Source organism: Melanerpes formicivorus, unplaced genomic scaffold (genome assembly GCF_026170545.1).
Source record: "Melanerpes formicivorus ecotype bairdi unplaced genomic scaffold, bMelFor1.0.p_v2 SCAF_121, whole genome shotgun sequence".
NCBI classification, from domain to species: domain Eukaryota; kingdom Metazoa; phylum Chordata; class Aves; order Piciformes; family Picidae; genus Melanerpes; species Melanerpes formicivorus.
Window position 1 is genome coordinate 723,692 of NW_027142473.1, and position 18,277 is coordinate 741,968.

Genomic DNA, 18,277 nt, shown 5'->3' on the forward strand with positions numbered 1-18,277 from the left:
TGCTCCCCTGTGCTTGCCCAGCTCTGGGACAGTTTGACTCTTGCTGTTCTTCCTATGGTGAATCTCTTATGGTGTTTACTTTTGAGGGGTTGGCACAAAGCATCAGGATAGAAGGAAGGGGTTTACAGAGAGGCAGAAGGACCTAGTGGGGATTTATCTCTGCTAAACTCCCATGTTGCAGCAGCAGAGGTAGCTGAGCTGAGCAGGAGGAACAGCTGCCACAAAGGGAAGGGCAAATGCAGTCCCTCTCTGCTTTCTGGGATACCTGGGCTGGCTTTGGGGATTGGGAAAGGCTGCTCAGCCTCAAGGACCAGGGACTCCAACTTGGCCAGTTCTGCAGCACCTGATATCCTGATAGGGCTGAGAGGCTGCTGGATGGAAGCCCTGCAGCACTCAGCTGGGAAAGGGGGGACATATGTTTGCTTTTTCAAACTTTGGGACTTTTTTTGTGGCAGGGCAGGGGGTGGCTTCTGGATTATTTCATTAGGGAGAAAAGCAGCAATGTAAGAGAGCATTTTCCCTGAGTAAGCTTCGTGCTGCCTCTCCTTAGTGTGACAGCAGATGAAAACCCCAGGTGGGTCAAGTGGCCTTTTCTAAACTGCTCAGAGCTAAGCTGTGGTTGGTAGGACAAAGGTAGCTTTGGCAAGGGTCCCTCTGCCATTGCAGTGCCGATTTACAGCTGTGCTTCAGATGATGCAGTATCACAGGTGAGGCTCCTGACACGTGGTAGGGTACCCCCAAGGTGTACCCCAGCGTGTGGAGCCTCTGTGGCATGGAAAAAAGCTGCTTTTGGAGTCCAGCTGCCCAAATAGATCTAACTAATGAATGGTGTGGATTGCCACAGGATCCCAGCATGGAAGGAACCTCTGGAGATCGTCCAGTCTGACTCCCCTGCTAAAGCAAGGCACCCAGAGCAGGTTGCCCAGGATCACAATGGGCCCAGGGTGAGTTGGAATGTCTCCAGAGAAGGAGGCTCCACAACCCCTCTGGGCAGCCTGCTCCAGGCCTCCAGCACCCTCACAGCCGAAGTTTTTCCTTATGTTTAAGTGAAACCTCCTGGGCTCCAGTTTGTGCCTGCTGCCCCTTGTCCTGTCACTGAGCACCACTGAGGAGAGTCTGACCCTGTCCTCTTGACTGCCACCCTTTAGGTACTGATCAGGACTGAGCAGATCCCCTCTCAATCTCTCCAGGCTAACTAGCCCCAGGTCTTTCAGCCTTTCCTTGTCACAGAGGTGCTCCAGTTCCCAGACCAACTTTGTGGTCCTTTGTTGGAGCACAACAGTAGTTCCCTGTCCCTGCTGAACTGGAGAGCCCAGAACTGGACACAACACTTCAGGTACAGCCTCAGCAGGGCAGAGTAGAGGGGGAGGAGAACCTCCCTCAGCCTGCTGGCCACACTCTTCTTGATGCACCCCAGAATACTGTTGGCCTCCTTTGCCACCAGGGCACATTGCTGGCTCAGGGTGAACTCCCAGTGCTGTTCTCTACCCCCAGCAACCAGATCTGTGGCTAGGGGGTGGTCTGGGGGTGACCATGTGTGTCAGAGGTGAGCACCAAGTGTGATCTCCCCAGGAAACTTAGGTGCTAATGGAGGTACAGCAAGGAGGCCCCTTGGGGGACTTTGGGAGCTTGAATGTCTTGGAGACAGGCTCCAGCTCTCCCTCTTCAGGGCACTTGCTGCAAGCAGAGCCTGGTGAGAGTGAGCAGCGCCTAATCCTGCCCCCCCCCCCCCCCCCCCCCCCAACTGATAAGGGCCAGAGCAGGCTCCCGTGTGATTTCAGCCTCCCTAATCAGAAGATAAGGAAAACCCAGGAGAGTGTCCTTGGGAAGCCAGGGGGAGGGCTGCAGCACCTGCAGAAGCAAGAGCCACGGAGAAAGTAAGCAGCGGTGTCACCAACCCCAAACAAGCAGCTGCCATGGGTATAAAACCTGCCGGGCCCGGGCCCCGCAGACACCTCGCCCTTAGAGGTGCCCAACTCTCCGGAGCTCCCCAGCGCCCATCGCCAGCCCCGCGGCCTGCCAGGACACCCAGCCAAGGACCAAGGATTGGTGAGATCTTATTATCGGGACCCTCCTCTACCTCTGCTTCGCTCTTCTTCGCTCTGCTTCTCCCCGCTCCCGTTCCCCATCCCCTCCCCGGCAGCCGGCGGGCGGCTGCCGCTCGGCCGCGGCCGCTCAGCCCTTCCCTCGGCATCTCTCTGGGAGGCTTCTCAGCGGGGTGGGGAGCAGCGGGGCAGCCCGGGCGGGTCGGTGCTGGTGTGCTAAGTGTGGTATGGTAGCGCTGTCCTGAGCAGGAGCCGTTCCGCGTCTCGGTGCCGTCACTATGATGTGTGATATCGTTAGCAACTGGAAGCTGGAGCAGTTTGTGCTCCAAAAGTGTCTTCCTCCGGTTTGGTCCCCGGGGGCCTTCCAGGGCCCGGAGGCTTACCACCAGCTGTGCCAGCAGTGGGAGAGCTGGTCGGAGGAGACCAAAAAACCCAAACCCACAAGCAAGTGCAAGAAGCGAGCAGCTCTGCAGGGTCTGCTGATGGTGGGCAGGGAGTTGTCTAAGTTGCTGAAGGAGGCTCTTGAGAATGTGCGGAAGCTGGAGCAGGACAAGAGTGAGCTCAAAATGCAGGTGGACAACTTGAGGGCAGAGGTGCAGGGCTTGTGCGGGGACTCCCTGCGCAGCGCGGTGGAGATCACCCGGCTGGAGAGCAAGCTGGGCTACGAGAAGCTGAAAACAGAGGAGCTGGAGAAGGAGGTTGGCAAGTGGATCGGGGAGACCCACGACGCGCAGAGCGCCGTGCGGGCCGTCCTGCAGGACGCCCAGCGGGACCGGGGCGCCGGGCCCGACCACAAGGTGTGCCATGCTAAGATCCAGGAGCTGCAGGCAGAGCTGGGGGTCTCCAGGGGCATCGTGGCCGCCATCCAAGGCAAGAGCATTCGGTTTGGGAGTGGTGAGGGGGAGGATTCCCTGGACCCGCACCCGCCCCACTACGACTACGAGGATGATGTGTGGGGTGCCAACAGCCCCACCAGGCCATCCCCCTATGCTCCTCTGCGGGAGGAGATGCACCAGGTGCAAGGAGGGGAGGTGGAGGTTCCCAAAACCAAAAAGAGCCCTCCCAAGGAGCCGGCCAGCCACAGCCCGCTCCAGCCCATAGACACCAACAGAGCTATGCTCTGGTTCACCCCCGAGCAGCTCAAGACAGTGGGGAAGATGCTGGGGCCGCTGACAAAGGAGACAGCAGTGAACTGGCTGTCCAGGGCGCAGTGGCTGCCCCGGTGCCAGAACGGCAGCCTGGTCAGTGACCTGATCGACGTGGTGAGGAAGTGCATGAAGCCGGAGGACTTCGCGGCGCTGCCGGGGGACGTGCAGATGGGCAACGTCCAGGATGTGGGGGTCGTCCAGCTGGCCATACTGAAGGTGTTCTTCCCAGAGGTTAATCCCTTAGTGCTCTTCCACCAGGAGAAGCAAAACCCCGAGGAGAGGCCGGATGCCTACGTGAACCGTAAGAAGATGCTCTACCAGATAGCTGGGCTGCCCGGCTCTAAGGAGTCCCCACTCAATTTTGACAGGCCTGAGTTCAAGGAGCCGCTGGTGGTGGGGCTGACCCCCCCGCTGCGCGTGATCGCTGGTGGGGACGCAGCCAGGAAGCCGCTGTCAGAGCTGGAGCAGATCCTGAGCCAGAACTTTGAGCTGCAGAAGCAGGCGTTCCCGGGGTACGTGCTGGGGGGCAAGAAAGGGAAAACCTCAGCCATGTCCTTCCAGAACGGAGGGATGAGGAAAATGCAGGGAGACAACCGGAAGGACCCTGATGGCAAGGGTGGCATGGGGAAGGAGAACCAGCAAGGGCTGAGGTTTCAGAAGCCCAACACTTGGCGATCAGAGCTCAGGAAGCGCTTAATCAAATACGAGAAGCAGGAGGACATTGACGGCCTGCCGGACTCGGAGCTCTTCCGCAAGCTGGCCCTGCACGAGGCCAAGAAGCACAGCAGCTCCAACCCCATCGACCCGGGCGCTAAGGCTCAGCAATAGGGCTGCCAGGCACCCGCATCGCCCCTCTTTGTGGCACCGATTAAGACCGATTCGTGGGGGCGCCTGATAGTTGATATAACTATTGGAGGAGGGGTGCTTGGACAAGTGATGGTGATTGACACTGGTGCCTCTTATTCACTTCTCAGTAGGTCCCTTGGTGAGGCCGGGCCCTTCAAAACCTGTGAAATGATTGAACTGACAGGGCCCAGCGGCCTCAAATCCTCAGTGCCCTTCACAGGGCCACTATCCTTTGAAATTGGGACTGCCAAAGGCTCTGAAAAATTTGGGAAAATGGACCTGAAGGGGAAGCCAGGGATCCTGGCCCTCTCAGCCCTGACCAAGATGGGGGTGGTGGTGGACCTGGCAAACCAGGCGCTGCTGCGCTCCCCCCAGAGCGAGGTGGTCCTCATCCCGGCGAGCCACAGGGCAATGGCCCTGAAAGCCCCTGAGCTCCTGGCTCAGCCGGAGTGGGAGCCCCGAGTGAAGCGTGTCACAGAGCGCTTCCCCCAGGTGTGGGCAAGGAGCAAGCTGGACTGCGGGCACATTGATGCTGTCGTGGCAGTCAAAGGCCCTGAACCCCCTCCTCAGCCGCAGCCCCTGTACCCGGCTGAGGCTGATGATGGCTTATGGGCCACAGTCACAACCTTGCTGGAGCAAGGGGTGCTTGTGGAGCAGCAGAGCACCAGCAATGCCCCAGTGTGGCCCCTGCAGAAAGCTGATGGGAAAACCTGGAGGCTGACAGTTGACTTTAGCACCCTGAACCGCCTCACTCCAAGTCAGCCTTCTGTAGCGGCCAAGCACCCCAACACCATAGCAGCCATTGCCCGGGGATCCAAGTGGTTCTCGGTGCTCAGCCTGACCAGCCCGTCCCTTGCCATCCCCTTGCACCCTGAGTCCTGGCACAAGTTTGCCTTCACCCTTAAAGGAAGACAATTTGCCTTTGCCAGAGTTCCTCCAGGCTTCCACAATGCTGCTGCCATCTGCCACGTGCATGTGGGGAGGATGTGGGAAAGGCTTGGCCACCGAGAGAGCGTCCTGTCCTGTGCTGGTGACATTCTCATCCACACCCACACCAAGGAGGAGAACCTCGAGGTGCTGGCAGAGGTGCTGAAGGCTGTCCAGAAGACAGGCTTCAGGATCAGCCCCATAAAGGCCCAGCTGTGCTGGAAGGAGGTCTCCTACCTGGGGGTGACCCTGGGGGAGGAAGGGTGCTCGCTGGAGAAGAAGAGGGTTGAACTAATACAGAAGGTGTTGGCACCAACTGATGCCACCACCCTCAGGTCCTTCCTGGCTCTCCTGAGGTGCTCCCGGGAGTTTGTTGAGGGCTACACAGAGAAAGCTGCGCCCCTCTGCCATCTCCTGAGGAAGGACACCCCTTGGGCATGGGGGCCAGAGCAGGATGAGGCAGTGAGGATCTTAAAGGAGAGTGTGGCAAACGCCCCCATGCTGGTGCGACCCCGGGGTGACAGACCCTATGTCCTGCAGCTGGGCAGTGCCAGCAGGGGGCTGCAGGCCACCCTGAGCCAGCAGCATGGTGCCCAGCTCCTCCCTGTTGTCCATGCCTCACGCCTTCTGACACTGGCCGAACAGCAGTTCACTGACTACGAGAGGGAGGCCTTAGCCTTGACCTGGGCCTTGCAGCACTGGGAGCACCTGGTAGGGTCAGCCCCAGTGCTGCTGAGGACTTCCTGCACCCCAGCAAGGTACCTTCTGTCGGGGAAGGGGGACGAGGGTCCCCTGTGCTGCCCCAGGCTGGCCAACTGGGTGCTGGCTTTGACCGACAAGGAGGCTCCCAGGGAGGGAGAGAAGCCCTGCTCTGGTGTCTACAGGGTGGTAATCAGTGGGGAGGGGGATGGGGAGGAGCTGTGGTGCCCTCTAGCCATGCCCAAGCCACAGCAGGCACCCCTGTTTGAGAGTGGGCTGAGCCTGGAGGAGGCCAAGGATAGAGGCTATGCACTGTGGTTCGTGGACGGGTGCAACTACAGCCAGGACGGGGTGTCCTACACCGGCTACGCCGCCCTCAACCGTGCCTCTGGGCAGGTGCTGAGGGGCAAGTGCCTGCCACACTCCATCCAGGCAGCTGAGCTGGTGGCTCTGACGGTGGCCCTGGAGAACACGCCTAGGGACCAGCCACTGGCCATATTCTCAGACTCGGGCTGGGTGGTGCGCATGGTGCTGCGCTGGCTGCCGCGCTGGAGGGACCGGGACATGAAGTGCTCCGACGGCAAGCCTGTCACTTACGCCAAAAAGCTGCTGTACCTCACCAGGCTGGCGGAGCAGAGGGCCTGCCCGGCCCACATCATCAAGGTCAAGGCTCACAAGAAAGGGACGGAGGAAGCCAAGTGGAACAAGGAGGTGGATGCCAAAGCCAAGCAAGCAGCGAAGGAAGGGCTGATGTGGAAGGCGGGCAAGCCCTTGGAGAACAGCCCCGTGCTGGTGGCTCCCAACAGACCCTGGGAGAGTGTGGACCTGCTGGCCTTGCAGGCACAGGACCCCAGGATCCGGCAGTTGGTGCAGGGCAGGGAGTATAAAGGCTGCAAGGTGTGGAAGGATGTCTCGGGGCTGGTCCTGGCACGGAGGGAGGGGGCAGACTTCCCGGTGTGGGTGGTGCCTGACCTCGTCCGTATGGAGCTGGTGGCCCTGGCTCATGAGCAGGGGCACCTGGGGACAGACAAGACCATGGTGAGGCTGCAGGGTGCTGGGTGGTGGCCTGAAATGAGAGAGGATGTGGAGAGGTATGTCAGCAACTGCCTGACGTGTGCAGCCAACAACCCTGATGCCAAAACAGCAAAAGCCGTCCTGGGCCACCAGAGGATTTCTGGGCCATGGAGCAAGCTGCAGATGGAGTTTATTGGCCCACTGCCCCAGACAGCCTACGGGAACAGGTACTGCCTGGTGATCAGTGACAACTTCACCAACTGGGTACAAGCATTTCCAGCCCGAAACAACACAGCCAGTGCAGCAGCCAAGATCCTGGTAGAGCACATCTTCTCCCAGTGGGGTGTGCCAAAGCAGATCGACTCGGACCATGGCCAGCGCTTCATTGCTGAGGTCACCAAAGAGGTGTGCCAAGCACTGGGGATCAAGCAAAAGCTTCACATCACAGGGCACTTCCAGAAGCCTGGCTTGGCAGAGGGGCCCAGCCAGCCACTGAAGGCAGCACTGAGGAAGCTTGTGAACCAGCAAAAGAAAAACTGGGATCAGAAGCTCCCCCTGGTCCTGCTGGCACTGCGGGGGGCCATGGCATCTCAAGTGTCCCCTGCCCACAAGCTGTCTCCTGCAGGGGACCCGAAGCTGCCGGGAGAGTGGTGGCAGAGCGGAGAGCTGCCAGATGAGCTGCAGCCCCGCGTGCTGATGGACAGGTGGGTGCAGAACATGCTGAGGACAGTGCTGGCCACCTACCACCAGCTTGCCTCGGGGCAGGATATCAACATCCCTAAGGTGGATAAGCAGCTGGGAGCGCTTTTGCGCCCCCTGGAGTGGAACACGGGGGACCTGGTGATGTATCGGGCAGTGAGCGAGAAGAATCAGGTCCTGGGGCCCAAATGGCTGGGGCCTGTTAGGGTTGTGAACAAGGCCAGCCCCTCCACCTACCAGGTAGAGGTCAGGAAGGGGGCGAAAAGACAGGAGAAATGGCTCCACTCATCACAGCTGAAAGCATGGAAGGGAAATTAACGGGGCTGGAGAGCCCATCTTGCTTCTGTTTTGCAGATGAAGGAACATGGAAGGCGATGGTGACCAGCGGCACGGGCGAGCTTCGTGGCATCACCAGCCCTCCTTGTGCTGCGGGGAAAATGCTTTCAAATCTCTGCTTGCAGCATTTGCTTTGCTTTCTGGTATGTGCATAGTGCTGAGCACACCGCAAACCCAACCAGCCCACCAGCACCGCAGGCTAAAAGTGAGTCGCTCCCACTTAGAAAGGCACCCCCAGGCATGGGCCCCAGCCCAGCACAGGGCCAGGAGGCACACAAACACTGACAGCAATTGGCCTTGGTCTCATGCTTACATCAAATCCACAGGGAGCATGGGCTTAAACTCCAACAAAGACTTAAACCTGGCCACCGTGGTTATGCACGGGAAGGAGGTCTACTTGGAAAAGGAATGGAAGTGGGATAGCACAAACAGGCTGCCACAGCTGCTGGGGCAGCTGGGACAAGAAATCAAGGTAGGATGCAGGGTAATCAATGGCTCCAGCCACCAGCAGGCAACCCAAATCTCCGTAACAGAAGCAGGAAGTCAGAAAAATCAGAAAACAAATTGTGCCATAGAAAGAGCTGACTGCTGGTGCAATTTCACTTTGGTGCAGCCAGTCCTCGTGGTCTGCCTCTGGGCCCAGAACAGCGTGGGCCTGTCCTTTAAATTCAAGATTGGCACCACTATGCCCTTCATTGCTGCCCTTAAGATCTCCAAGTGCCATTTTTTGGCCTGGCACGCAGCCCAATACACTGAAGTTGGCAACCAAGTAAAATTGGAGATTGAATACTCCCAGGAAGGTGTAACTGATCCCATGCAAATCAACGGCACCACCGTGACTGTCACTGCCCCCAGCAGACACAGCTGGGTCCTGCCAGTCACCTGCCTCTGCCAGAACAAAACTCTTAACAGGTTTGAAGTGGGCTCTGAGGCTTCCTGGTATAAACAGGATGGACGCTGTCCACACCAGCTCATAAACCTCCAGGTGTGGTGTCGAGGAAGCCTGAGTGTAGAAATGTCCCCTGAGCTCGGAGGGAAGTGGTGGATAGAAGGCCCCGAGGGTTTTAGGAAGGACTTTAGCGTCCTGCCTGTCCTGCGCCCCTTCCTTTCCAAAATAGGCCCCTATGTAGTAAAGCAAAACCATGTCCAGGAGCTGCTGACTGGACCTGTCCGCTCCCTGAAGAAGGTGGTGCTGTCTCTGGCCACTGTTAACATTTCATCCATCAGACCACACTGCACCCCCTTCCTGTCCACGCTCCACACTGGCTGGCTGGCCTGGCTCCACAGCCGCTCCATCCAGGGCACGCGAGCCAGAAGAGACCTGCTGGCCTCAGCGCTGGCGGGAGGAGGCGCTGGGCTGGGAGTCCTCAACAGTATGAACGCTGAGGTCTTGGCCAACAAGCTGGAGGCTGTCACCTCAGCTGTGCAGGGCCTCTTCAACCCCCTGAATTCATCTCTGGCCAACCTGGGGATGGGGCAGTGGCTCGTGTCAGAGGTGTTGCCCACCTGGGAACAGATCAATGAGAAAGACCACCAGCTGCTGCTGCGAGCACTGGGCACTGAACAGAATAACGTCTCCCTTGCTCTCAGCTGCATCCAGGCCCAGATGTGGGTGCAGAGTGTCGTTGCAGGTATCCTGAGAGATGGTGAGAGCGGTGTCCTCCCCACCGAGATCCGGAAGATCGTGTGGGATGCGGCCACGGAGAAGGAGCGGCAGCTGCAGGCCTGGTGGAGGTTGGTCAACTTCACCCACGACCAGGGCCGCAACGCGGTCATCGCCCACGTCCTGACTGTGGCAGAGGCTCACATCGAAAAGGTCTACCCCATCGTGGCCCTCGGGGTTAACACCAACGGCTCAGTAGTGTACCCCCTGGAGCACCGCATGTGGGCGAGGGTGTCGGGCGGGAGGTGGCAGTCAGTGGACCTGGAAGCCTGCATCCTGGAGAGGGGGCTGGGCTTCATCTGCGAGGATGACGCCCTCCGGGCGAGCGACGTCTGCTTTGACACCAGAGAGGGGGTGTGCCACTTCGAGATCAGCCCCCAGGGCAGCAACAGGACCGTGCTGGTGTATGTGGGGAAGGGCTGCGTGTGCTTCAGGACAGCCTGCACCCACGTGCAGATCAACCACATCTACAGCCAGGCCGTCTTCAACGACTCCAACACCTGCGCCTGCAACGTAGCTGTCATTAGAGGCTGTGACTTCGTCTATCGAGCGCCTGTGCTCACCAGCCAGTTACTCATCAGAAACTACACCTTGTACCGCAGCATAACCCCCACCCCCATAGGCATGGATCTGTCCCTTGTCAAAGAGTTGCTGGAGCACGCAGGCCTGCAGCAGCTGCTGGAGAACGCCAAGGCAGAGGCTCGCAGGATCCTCATCACCGTGCACCACGATGGCAGCGCCATCAAGCAGGTGATGGAGAGGATCAAGAGGGTGGGAGAGCACCGCTGGTGGGAGATGTTCTTCGGCTGGTCCCCCACGGCCACCAGCTTCCTCAACGCGCTGCTGCACCCCGTTGTGGTTATCCTGCTCCTGCAGATCTGCCTCTGCCTCGCCATAGTAGCTGTTTGCTACCGGGTCAGGCAGATGAAGCTCTGCATGGACAACCAGGTGAAGGGACTGGGGCTGGCCAATAGCCTTCTGAAATAGTCAAGGGCAAGACTGGGTTGGCCTCTGTGTTTGCCACCAAGAAGAACCTCTGGCTCCGCTGCTGGCTGCAACCCAGCAGGCGTTGAGTGGTGGAGGCACATGCCATGCCAGACCTTGACGTCGGGGGTGGCTCTGTAAAGAGAGCCACCCAGGAGGGCAGGGCAGGCCAAGCAGCCTGCCGTTGGCACGAGTCACAGAATGGTGGAGGTTGGAAGGCACCTCTTGAGATGACTTAGTCCCACCTGCCCTGCTCAAGCAGGGTCACCTGGAGCAGATAGCCCAGGACTGTGTCCAGCTGGGTATTGACTATGTCCAGAGATGGAAACTCCACAACCTCTCTGAGCAGCCTGTTGCAGTGTTTGATCACCCTCACAGTAAAAATGCAAGAGTTAGCATAAGTAACCTGCTTTTGAACCTCCCATCCCCAAATGTTAGCATAAGTAACCTGCTTTTGAACCTCCCATCCCCAAATGCTAGCATAAGTAACCTGCTTTTGAACCTGCCATCCCCAAATGTTAGCATAAGTAACCTGCTTTTGAACCTGCCATCCCCAAATGTTAGCATAAGTAACTTGCTTTTGAACCTGCCATCCCCAAATGTTAGCATAAGTAACCTGCTTTTGAACCTCCCATCCCCAAATGTGAGCATAAGTAACTTGCTTTTGAACCTCCCATCCCCAAATGTTAGCATAAGTAACTTGCTTTTGAACCTGCCATCCCCAAATGTTAGCATAAGTAACCTGCTTTTGAACCTGCCATCCCCAAATGTGAGCATAAGTAACTTGCTTTTGAACCTCCCATCCCCAAATGTTAGCATAAGTAACTTGCTTTTGAACCTGCCATCCCCAAATGTGAGCATAAGTAACCTGCTTTTGAACCTGCCATCCCCAAATGTGAGCATAAGTAACCTGCTTTTGAACCTCCCATCCCCAAATGCTATGTGAAGAAGCTGCTCTTGTGTGATTTAAGACTCCTTAAGCAGAGATGAAGGCAATAAGGGAAGCCAAGGACAGAGTCTTTGGAAGACAAGCAAAGGTAATGCCTGAGTGGAAAAGCACCCAGTGAAGATGGCAGAGGTGTTTCCAGCCTCACAGACTTGCAAAGATGATAAAAGGTGAACAGAATGAAAGGTCCTGTAACCACCTTGGGCTTAAAGGAGCTGAATCCACAGGGACCTTTGCAGCAACTAACTCCAGGTTCCCAAGACTGCCAGGCTGCCTGGCCAACAGCCTGGGGAGATCTTGCTCTGGAGCCTGGCCGCCGCTGCTTTGCTTTGCCTAGCTGAACATGTACTCAATAAATCTGTGTTAGAGAATGGCTGTCTGCTCAGTCACTGCCTGCTCAGCTGCTCACTGCCCACCCAGGCTGCACTGGCAAAGAGAAATCCTGCTAAAAAGAACAGCTGTGGGGGTTTTGCCTTTCAAGGCCAAAAGCCTTCACTTGCTTTTTGTCTGCTGAATGTTCACTGGCATCCAAAGATTCCTGCCCAGGGGCACAAACCCACCCCCACTTTGGCATACTGCCTCCCCTGACCTGCATCACCTCCCTGCATCTCAGTCCCAAAGGAGCCTTAAAATATACACAGGGCTCCAAATTATTTCAGAACATAACTGCACCACCTCCTTTCCAGCCCAGGGGTCTGGTCTCATCTCAGAGGAGATGCTCACTCTGAGGACAGAACAAGAGATTTTCATGCAGACAAAACTTTCCTTGGCAACCCAAGCAGAAAGAAAAGGTTAAAGAGTTGTCCTCTAGCTCAGCAGAAAGGAGCTCAAGCTGCACTTGTCACAGCCATGGGCTGGGAAGCTCAGAGAGGTGGCACAGAGCCACAGCAGTTTATTTAAGAGAAGTGAAGCTTCCCCCTGTGGGTTTGACACAAACACTGCTCCCCAGGAGCACCTTGTGACTGAGCTCAGGAGAAGGTGAATAAACAAATCACCACCTGCAAACACAGAGATGATTTTTCCTCTCCAAGTGCCACCAAATGTCCCCTTCACCCTTGGCATGGGAGCCTGAGCTCTGTCCGCCATGCTTCAAAGTGTCTGAGCCTGTCCCCTCCTGTGCTCTGCTGCTCTCCTCACGTCACAGCAAAGCCTCACACAAAACACAGCACTTTGGGTTAAAGCACCTTTCCAACTCGCTGACACCTGGCATGCTGCATGAGAGGGAATTTCCCTGGGGATGGTCTCCCTTTGACTCACAGACTGCAGTGGGCTGGAAGGGAGCCTCCAAGGGCAGCCTGGCCAAGCCCTGCAGGCAGCAGGGACAGCTCCAGCTAGAGCAGGCTGCCCAGGGACACAGCCAGGCTGAGCTTCAATGGCTCCAGGGACAGAGCCTCAACCCCAGCCCTGGGCAGCCTGTGCCAGTGTCTCCCCAGCCTCCCTGTGCAGAACTTCCTCCTCATGTCCAACCTAACTCTGCCCTGCTCCAGGTTCAAACCACTGCCCCTGGTCCTATCCCCACAGCCCCTTCTGAGCAGTCCCTCCCCAGCCTGCCTGCAGCTCCCCTGCAGATATTGACCTGCAGCTCTAAGGTCTCCCTGGCGCCTTCTCTTCTCCAGGCTGAGCAGCCCCAGCTCTCTCCACGTCTCTCTCATGTTGTTGGGAGGTCCTTACCCCTTTAACCTGTTTGTGGAGCCTGCAGGGGAAGAAGGAACCCCACAAAATTCACATCCTCCTCTCTTCCATCGCAAGCATGCAGCTGGCCGGTGTGGCACAGCAGGGGCCAGCCGCAGGACGATGGTGCGGCCCCAGGCAAGGAGGCTCCTACTCGCCCAGCCAGCTGCCAGCGGAGGCAGAGCCTTGCAGGGCTGCTGGAGGCGGCAGCGCAGCCGCAGCTGCTCTGAGCTGCTGCCCTCGGCGGAGCCGGCAGCGCTTCGCAGCCCTTCGGTTAGGGCCAAGCCAGCCAGCGCCCCGGGCAGTGCCCTTTGTTTATCACCACAAAGCCAGGAGGGGTTTGCACAGCAGCAGCAGCAGCAGCACTGCTGTGGCTGGGGCAGGCCTGGGCTTGGGGCTGCACCTTGCACCCCAGCTTCTCTCTGTTCTTCTGGTGGTTTCAGTCACCCCCATGAAAGATTGTAGCCTGAACTGAGGCTTTTCAGGACAAGTAGGTGACACAGCCGTGTTTACTCCTCGGTTTGCTCTTGCTCTTGCTTTCAGCAGAGGGGAGCCTGCCTGTGCAGAACGTGCATGCCTTGGCCCATGGAGACTCCCAGGCCATCCCCAGCTCCCAGCAGGCAGATGGAAGGGGCCAGCCCAGCCTGCTGCCCCTGCTGAGGCTGCTGATGGCTGTGGGCAGATCGCCAGCCGCTCTGCTCTTATCCTGTGGCTGCAACTCCTGCTACTGCTAGTTTTCTGACAAAGACAGGGGCTGAGGTGCTGCTGCAAAGCCATTGGGGCTCAGGTGGAAGAGTGATGGAAAAGCAAGGCTGGGGGGAACCCGAGACCGGCTGGGGTCCTCTGGAGAGGCTGCAGACAGCCTGCAGTGTACAGGAAGGCACAAAACCTGGGGCACCCCAAGGAGGCTCTTCTCCTTGCAGAGCACCTGCTTATCCCTGGCTCTGTTCCACGGGGCTGCAGGGACACTCTCTTACTTCTCCTGAACACTCGGTGTGATGCAGCTCTCCTGCTGCTGCAGAGGATCCTGACAGCTGGAAGTGCCACAGCAGGTCCTCACTTCCTGGAAGCAAATGTGGGGAGCCCCTATTACTGCTGAAGCAGAGATGTGGGAGGTACCTGGATGCCTGGGGCACCTCCAGAGCTCCACCTGGGCTACCCTGAGCTTGTACACCCCACTTGGGCTCTGATGGGATGTGGAAGGAATCTGAGCCTGAGTTTTCTCCTGGCAGGTTTGTACTCAATGGGATGCTCAGAAAAACTCCAGTTCCCCAGGTTCACTTCATTGTGTGCTCAGGAAAACATCCCAAAGAGCTCGGAGGGCTCTTCTTTTGGGGGGGGGGGGGGGGGGAATTTGCTTCTGAAGCTCTGCAGACTGTCAAGGTTCATTTCATACCTCCTGAGGCAGTGCCAGGCAGCAGCTGGCAGACTTCTGTTTGCCCATCAGAGTTCTCTGCAAGAGCTGCCTGCCCTGCTCCTCAGCACCTTGGCCAATGTCACTCTCCAGCATGAACTTTGCTGTTCAGACTCCAGCCTTGGCCACGACTTTCCTTTTCCTGCTTTCCCTTTCCTTCTCCCGCTTTCCCTTTCCTTCTCCCTTTTCTCACCTCTGATTTTTTTCCTCTTCCTCCTCCAGCTCCTTTCCACCTTCCCTAACAGCAGTTTTCTTGCTTCATGAGCATGATTATCTCTCAAGGTATGATTATCTCTCAAGGCATGATTATCTCTTCAGGCCCTGCTGCAAAGCTCTCTTCCTTCCCCCGGCACCTACATGGTGCAAGCACAGTCACAGTCACTGAGAGGGGACTCACCTGGCTTGGAACCTCCTGGTGCTGACCTCAAACCTCAGGCATTTGGAAACCACTGCCTTAAAGGAGTCCCATAAAAGCAAAGGCTGTAGCAGGGGATGGGCACCCTGCAGGGATCACCATCAGTGCAGCACTGCACTGGCTGCTGCTCTGCTCCAGCTGCGACCCCTCCAAAAGTCATCCTTACCCTTGAACACAAGTGTGGGCAAGCTGTCTCCCAAGCACTTTACTCCACCCCAGAGCACCTCAGAAGATTCCCAGAGAAGCTGGACAGAACCCCAGCTGTTTACAGTCTGTGCACAGCAAAGTCACAGAGTGGAGGGGGTTGGAAAGGACATCTGGAGATGACCACAGGGAGTGCAGAGTGACTGGAGAAGAGGAGGCTGAGGGAGAGCTCACTGCTCTCTACAGCTCCCTGAGAGGAGGCTGCAGGGAGCTGGGGTTTGGGCTCTGCTCCCTAGGCTCAGGTGATAGGAGGAGAGGCAATGGCCTGGAATTGTGCCAGGGGAGGCTTAGGTCGGAGATGAGGAAAAATCTCTTTGCTGCAGGAGTGGTCAGGGCCTGGCAGAGGCTGCCCAGGGAGGTGGTGGAGTCCCCATCCCTGGAGGTGTTCCAGAAATGTGTGGCCATGGCACTTGGGGCCATGCTTTGGTGGCCATGGTGGGGCTGGGGTGCTGGTTGGACTGGGTGATCTCAGAGAGCTTTTCCAGCCCAAACATTTCCATGATTCTATGATTCTATGCCCTTCTTCCCTTTGAACTGCCCTCAGAATGAGAAGGTTGTATGGAGGGGGCTTTGTTTTAAGAGAAACTGCTCTCAAATCTGATGGGGAGGCTGTGGGCAGCTGCTGTGCTGCCTGCCTGCTGCTCTCCTCACAGCTCTCTTGTTTGGTTTCTTTCTAGCTCGGCAAACAAAGCAATGCAACCGCAGGCAGCAGCTGCAGGGGCTCAGGAGTGCTCTGTGCCCACCTGTGGTGAAGGTGTTGTGTGGCCCAGCCTGAGCAGGGCTGGCACAGCTGCGTGCCACACAGCTGCCTGGCATGCAGCTGCTGTGGGGCTGGCCAGGGTAGGCTGTGCTCTTGGGGGCACAGCTGCCTTTCATCTTCCTGCTCTGCACTCCAAGCACAACAGCAAGAGGCTGGTGAAGAAAAGGAGGTTGAGGTAATATCCCCAAGCTGGTGTTCACCTGGACCTCTGCTCCCTGGCCAATGTACATCCCATACCTGCAGCATCCTGAGTCATGATTTTCCTCCTCTGTTAGCCCCAGCAGCTGACTGGGTTAAGAGTACTGCTCAGGTCTGTGAGCAAGCATGCAGTGAGAACAGACCCCCCCTGCTGTGGCAGTGCTTTCTTGTTCCAGGGTAGGAGTGCTAGTGGGCTAAATCATCCTTTTGGCTATTCCTAGCAGGGATTCCTAGAGGGCTGATGCTGTGTGCTTAGGGTAGGACAGGCAAGCTGGCATTGCTGTAGCTGTGCTGCAGCAGCTGCTGGTGGAGAGCAAGCACAATGCACTGGGAGCCCTTGTGAGATGGATCTGGAGTTGTTGATAGAGTCATAGAATGGTTTGGGTTGGAAGGGACCTCCTGCCATGGGCAGGGACACCTTCCACCAGCCCAGGTTGCTCAAGGCCTCATCCAACCTGGCCTTGAACAGCCACAGCCTCCCTGGGCAGCCTGTGCCAGAGTCTCCCCACCCTCACTGCCAAGCATCTCTTCCTCATCTCCAATCTCAATCTCCCCTCTCCCAGCTCAAAGCCATTGTTCCTCATCTTGGCATTCCCAGCCAGCATCTTTGTGGCCTCCTTTGGACCCTCTCCAGCAGCTCCAGGTCCTTCTTGTGCTGGGGGCCCAGAGCTGGAGGCAGTGCTGCAGGTAGGGGCTGAGCAGAGCAGAGCAGAGGGGCAGAATCCCCTCCCTGTGCTGCTGCTCTCCCTGCTCTGGCTGCAGCTCAGCACTCAGCTGGCTCTGGGCTGCCAGGGACCAGTGCTGGCTCCTGGGGAGTTTGTCACCACCTGACCCCCCCAAGACCTTCTCCTGCAGCCTGCTCTGGAGCCACTCCTCACACAGCCTGGATTAGTGCTGGGGATTGTCCTGATCCATCTGCCAGGACCTTGCACTTGACCATGCTCTTCCTGCTTCAGAAATGCTCATGTGGCATCTGACAAGTCCAGGAGATGTCAAAAGCATGGGCAAGTGGAAGCCTGGCCCAGAGCCCTATAAGCAGTCTTGACACTGTTCATAAGGAGTATCTGCACCCCTTGTGGGCTCCTGTGCCAGGGGTTTGGTGTTGAGAACAGTGCACTGCCTAGCACTGCAAATCATGCATGGTCCAATCATCTGTGGTGCTGGGCTCAGTTTTTGGGCCTCTCACTGCAAGAAAGACATCGAGGTGCTGGAGCAGGTCCAAAGGAGACCAGAGCACAAGTCATGTGAGATGTGGCTGATGGAGCTGGGGATGTTCAGCCTGGAGAAAAGGAGGCTGGGGGATGACTTCCTTGCTTTCTGCAACTCCTGAAAGGACATTGGAGCCAGGTGGGGATTGGTCTCTCTTCCAAATGACAAGTGATAGGAAGAGAGGCAATGGCTTCAAGTTGCACCAGGGAAGGTTTAGGTTGGATATTAGGAGCAAATTGGTGCCCAAAAGGTAGTGAAGCTCTGGAACAGGCTGTCCAGAGCAGGGGTGAAGTCCCCATCCTTGGAGGGATTTAAGAGAGTGTAGATGTGGTGTTTAGGGACAAGGCTCAGTTGTGGACTTGGCCATATTAGGTTTACAGTTGGACTTGATCTTAAAGGTCTTTTCCAACCTAACCAATTCTTAGCCTGAAGCAGAGGAGGCTGAGGGATGACCTCATTGCTCTCTACAGCTCCCTGAAAGGAGGTTGCAGTGAGACCACTTTTAGCCTCCTCTGCCAGGTAACTAATGACAGGACAGGAGATAAGGGCCTCAGGTTGCACCAGGAGAGGGTTAGGTTGGAGACTAAGAAAAATCTCTTTGCTGCAGGAGTGGTCAGGGACTGGCACAGGCTGCCCAGGGAGGTGGTGGAGTCCCCATGCCTGGAGGGGTTCAAAAACTGTGGCACTTCAGGACATGTGTAGAGGTCATGGAGGTGTTGTGTAGGCTTGGTGATCCCAGAGGTGTTTTCCAACCTGTATGATCCTATGATTGTACAAAGGATACTTGGGGTGCTTGCATTAGGCCTCCAGGTTTGAAATGTCTGATCTCCCATCAGCTGCAGGGTGGCTGTGGCAGGGCTGCAGTCATTTGCCCTCTCTGCTGGCACTCAGTGTGCTCCCCCAGGGCAGCTGTAAGGGCTGCTGCCTGCCTGCTCTCCCTTGGCAGCCTCTGCTGCAGAAGCCATGGGGCTTGGCTGCCTGCCACGGAGCAGCACTGGGCTCTGGCAGGAGCTGTTTGCCTTGGCTGTGCTCCGCTGTGCCCAGCACTGCCTGAGCTGAAAACATGAGTGCTGCATGCACAGCCAGAGCACCTTTGTCT

General features: G+C 57.3%; 2 protein-coding genes across 2 annotated transcripts; both read left to right on the top strand.

The window, feature by feature from the left end:
- The first annotated feature begins 1,848 nt into the window (after nucleotides 1-1,848).
- LOC137456340 (uncharacterized) lies at nucleotides 1,849-11,680 on the top strand. Its single transcript, XM_068167673.1, has 2 exons — nucleotides 1,849-2,049; nucleotides 7,733-11,680. The coding sequence occupies exon 2, from the start codon at nucleotides 7,743-7,745 to the stop codon at nucleotides 10,362-10,364; it is 2,622 nt and encodes an 873-aa protein (XP_068023774.1). The 5' UTR covers nucleotides 1,849-2,049; nucleotides 7,733-7,742; the 3' UTR covers nucleotides 10,365-11,680.
- On the top strand, nucleotides 4,130-7,696 carry LOC137456327 (protein NYNRIN-like). The gene has a single exon (XM_068167660.1). The coding sequence runs from the start codon at nucleotides 4,130-4,132 to the stop codon at nucleotides 7,694-7,696; it is 3,567 nt and encodes a 1,188-aa protein (XP_068023761.1).
- Nucleotides 11,681-18,277: the final 6,597 nt, after the last annotated feature.